Raw genomic sequence first — 1,667 nt, 5'->3', positions numbered from 1 at the left:
ATATAATTTTAAAGACTTGAGATATACATTTAGATCTAAGATTTAAAGATAAATGTTTAGATTTGGATTTAACATTTATAATTGGCATTTTCCACGAAATGTGAGAAAAGTTCACTAAATGTGAAAAAAGTCTGGTAATTTATTTTCCCGTTGAATTTTTACATTCAGTACCCTATAGATTGTTTGGATGGATGAATCCTCATCATGCAGCTGAACAGACAGAGGAGCTGTTGGTAGTTACCTGCTATATGTAGCTTTTTGACTGGCTACTGTGTGATGTCACAGTAACCCTTCCATTTAAATCACATTGAACTCATTTCTGGTGTCTTCAAGTCTAAAACATTACTAACTATAAAAATATAGAGAAGTATGGCATTTTCAGCTTTTAACGAAAAGCCTCTGCCAGGAATATGAACTTCTGTTTGAATAATTGTGTCATCTGAAAGTGACAATATTATAAATTTCAGATGTTTCCGAGACTGGTTTAAGACAATACCTTTCGCCTCTCACTGAGTCATTGACTCATCAGTCTTGTCATAATTGTGTTCGGTTTCTTTCTGTGAAAAGATCTCATGAAGAGAAGACTGAACATGACTCACTGCTGGTCTGAATTCCTTCCCTGAGTGATAACACCACTGAACTCCACTTCTCTGCGAGCATCCACCTGAAACCAGTGGTCCTTTTCTTCAGGCTCTGCACACCAGGCACCACCGTAAAGGTCGTTCTCATTCTCAGAGCTCTGCACACATCAACTTATAATTCTGTACAATCACATTTCACAAATCTTACTAACTGATTTCCATGTCACTGAGCTAAGAAAGTATTTGATACACAAGCAAACATGATTTAGTTATTGCGAATTGATTGTAAGCACAGCAGTAAGATGGTTCGTGAAGTTTTGCACTCATCTCAGTTAAGATGTGGCTAACTCCTCTTTACAGAAACTCTCCAAATTCTTTCTGTTCTTTCTTTCAAATCTTTCTGTTTCTGAACTGGAGCTTGACATCTTGAAGCTATAACTTCCTTCACAGCTTGTCAGAAAGATGAGGTCTGTAAACTGGCTTCGACCACTCCATGACCAAAATGTGACAATCCTCTGTTACCCTGGTGGTGTTTTTGGGTCATTAGTTTTCCATCTTCAGTGCTCTGGTTCATGGAGGAGGGCTCTCATCCAGTACCTTTACACTACATGGTTCCTCAGTGCAGTGAAGTCATCTTGTACCTTAAATGGAAAGCAGTACTGAAACAAAATGTTTTCATCTTCATGTTTGACTGTAGGGATGGTGTTCTTCAGGTCCTGCAGAATTTCTGTTCCTCCTAACACAACAGATGAAGCTGAAGTTAAAGCCTGATTTTGGTCTCAGCAGACCTCAAAATTTTCTCCAGTCCTGTCTGAATCATTTAGATGTTTTCTGGTAAACTTAAGATGGACCTGTAGATGTGCCTCAGTGAGCATGAGGACCATGTGAGCAAAAAAATAAATAAGAAAAAATAAATATAAACGCAACGTAGTATGTAATCAGTGGTGGTCTTGTTGTCTGTGGACACAGTGTTACCAGTGGTGGTCTTGGTGTCTGTGGACACAGTGTTACCAGTGGTGGTCTTGTTGTCTGTGGACACAGTGTTACCAGTGGTGGTCTTGTTGTCTGTGGACACAGTGTTACCAG

At 39.0% G+C, this 1,667-nt stretch overlaps 1 protein-coding gene across 2 annotated transcripts in view; it reads right to left on the bottom strand.

Annotated features, from left to right (window-relative positions):
- The window catches only part of aebp1a (AE binding protein 1a), a 27,231-nt gene that overhangs the window by 13,185 nt on the left and 12,379 nt on the right, over positions 1 to 1,667 (bottom strand). For both annotated transcript variants that reach the window (XM_014034014.1, XM_014034015.1), the window contains exon 9: positions 600 to 739. In XM_014034014.1, the coding sequence (XP_013889468.1) occupies positions 600 to 739 (140 nt within the window). The remainder of the gene's footprint in view (positions 1 to 599; positions 740 to 1,667) is intronic.

This window comes from Austrofundulus limnaeus, unplaced genomic scaffold (genome assembly GCF_001266775.1).
Source record: "Austrofundulus limnaeus strain Quisiro unplaced genomic scaffold, Austrofundulus_limnaeus-1.0 Scaffold1937, whole genome shotgun sequence".
Classification (NCBI taxonomy): Eukaryota; Metazoa; Chordata; class Actinopteri; order Cyprinodontiformes; family Rivulidae; genus Austrofundulus; species Austrofundulus limnaeus.
The sequence above is the reverse complement of the archived record's forward strand: the minus strand, read 5'-3'. Positions and strand labels throughout refer to the sequence as shown.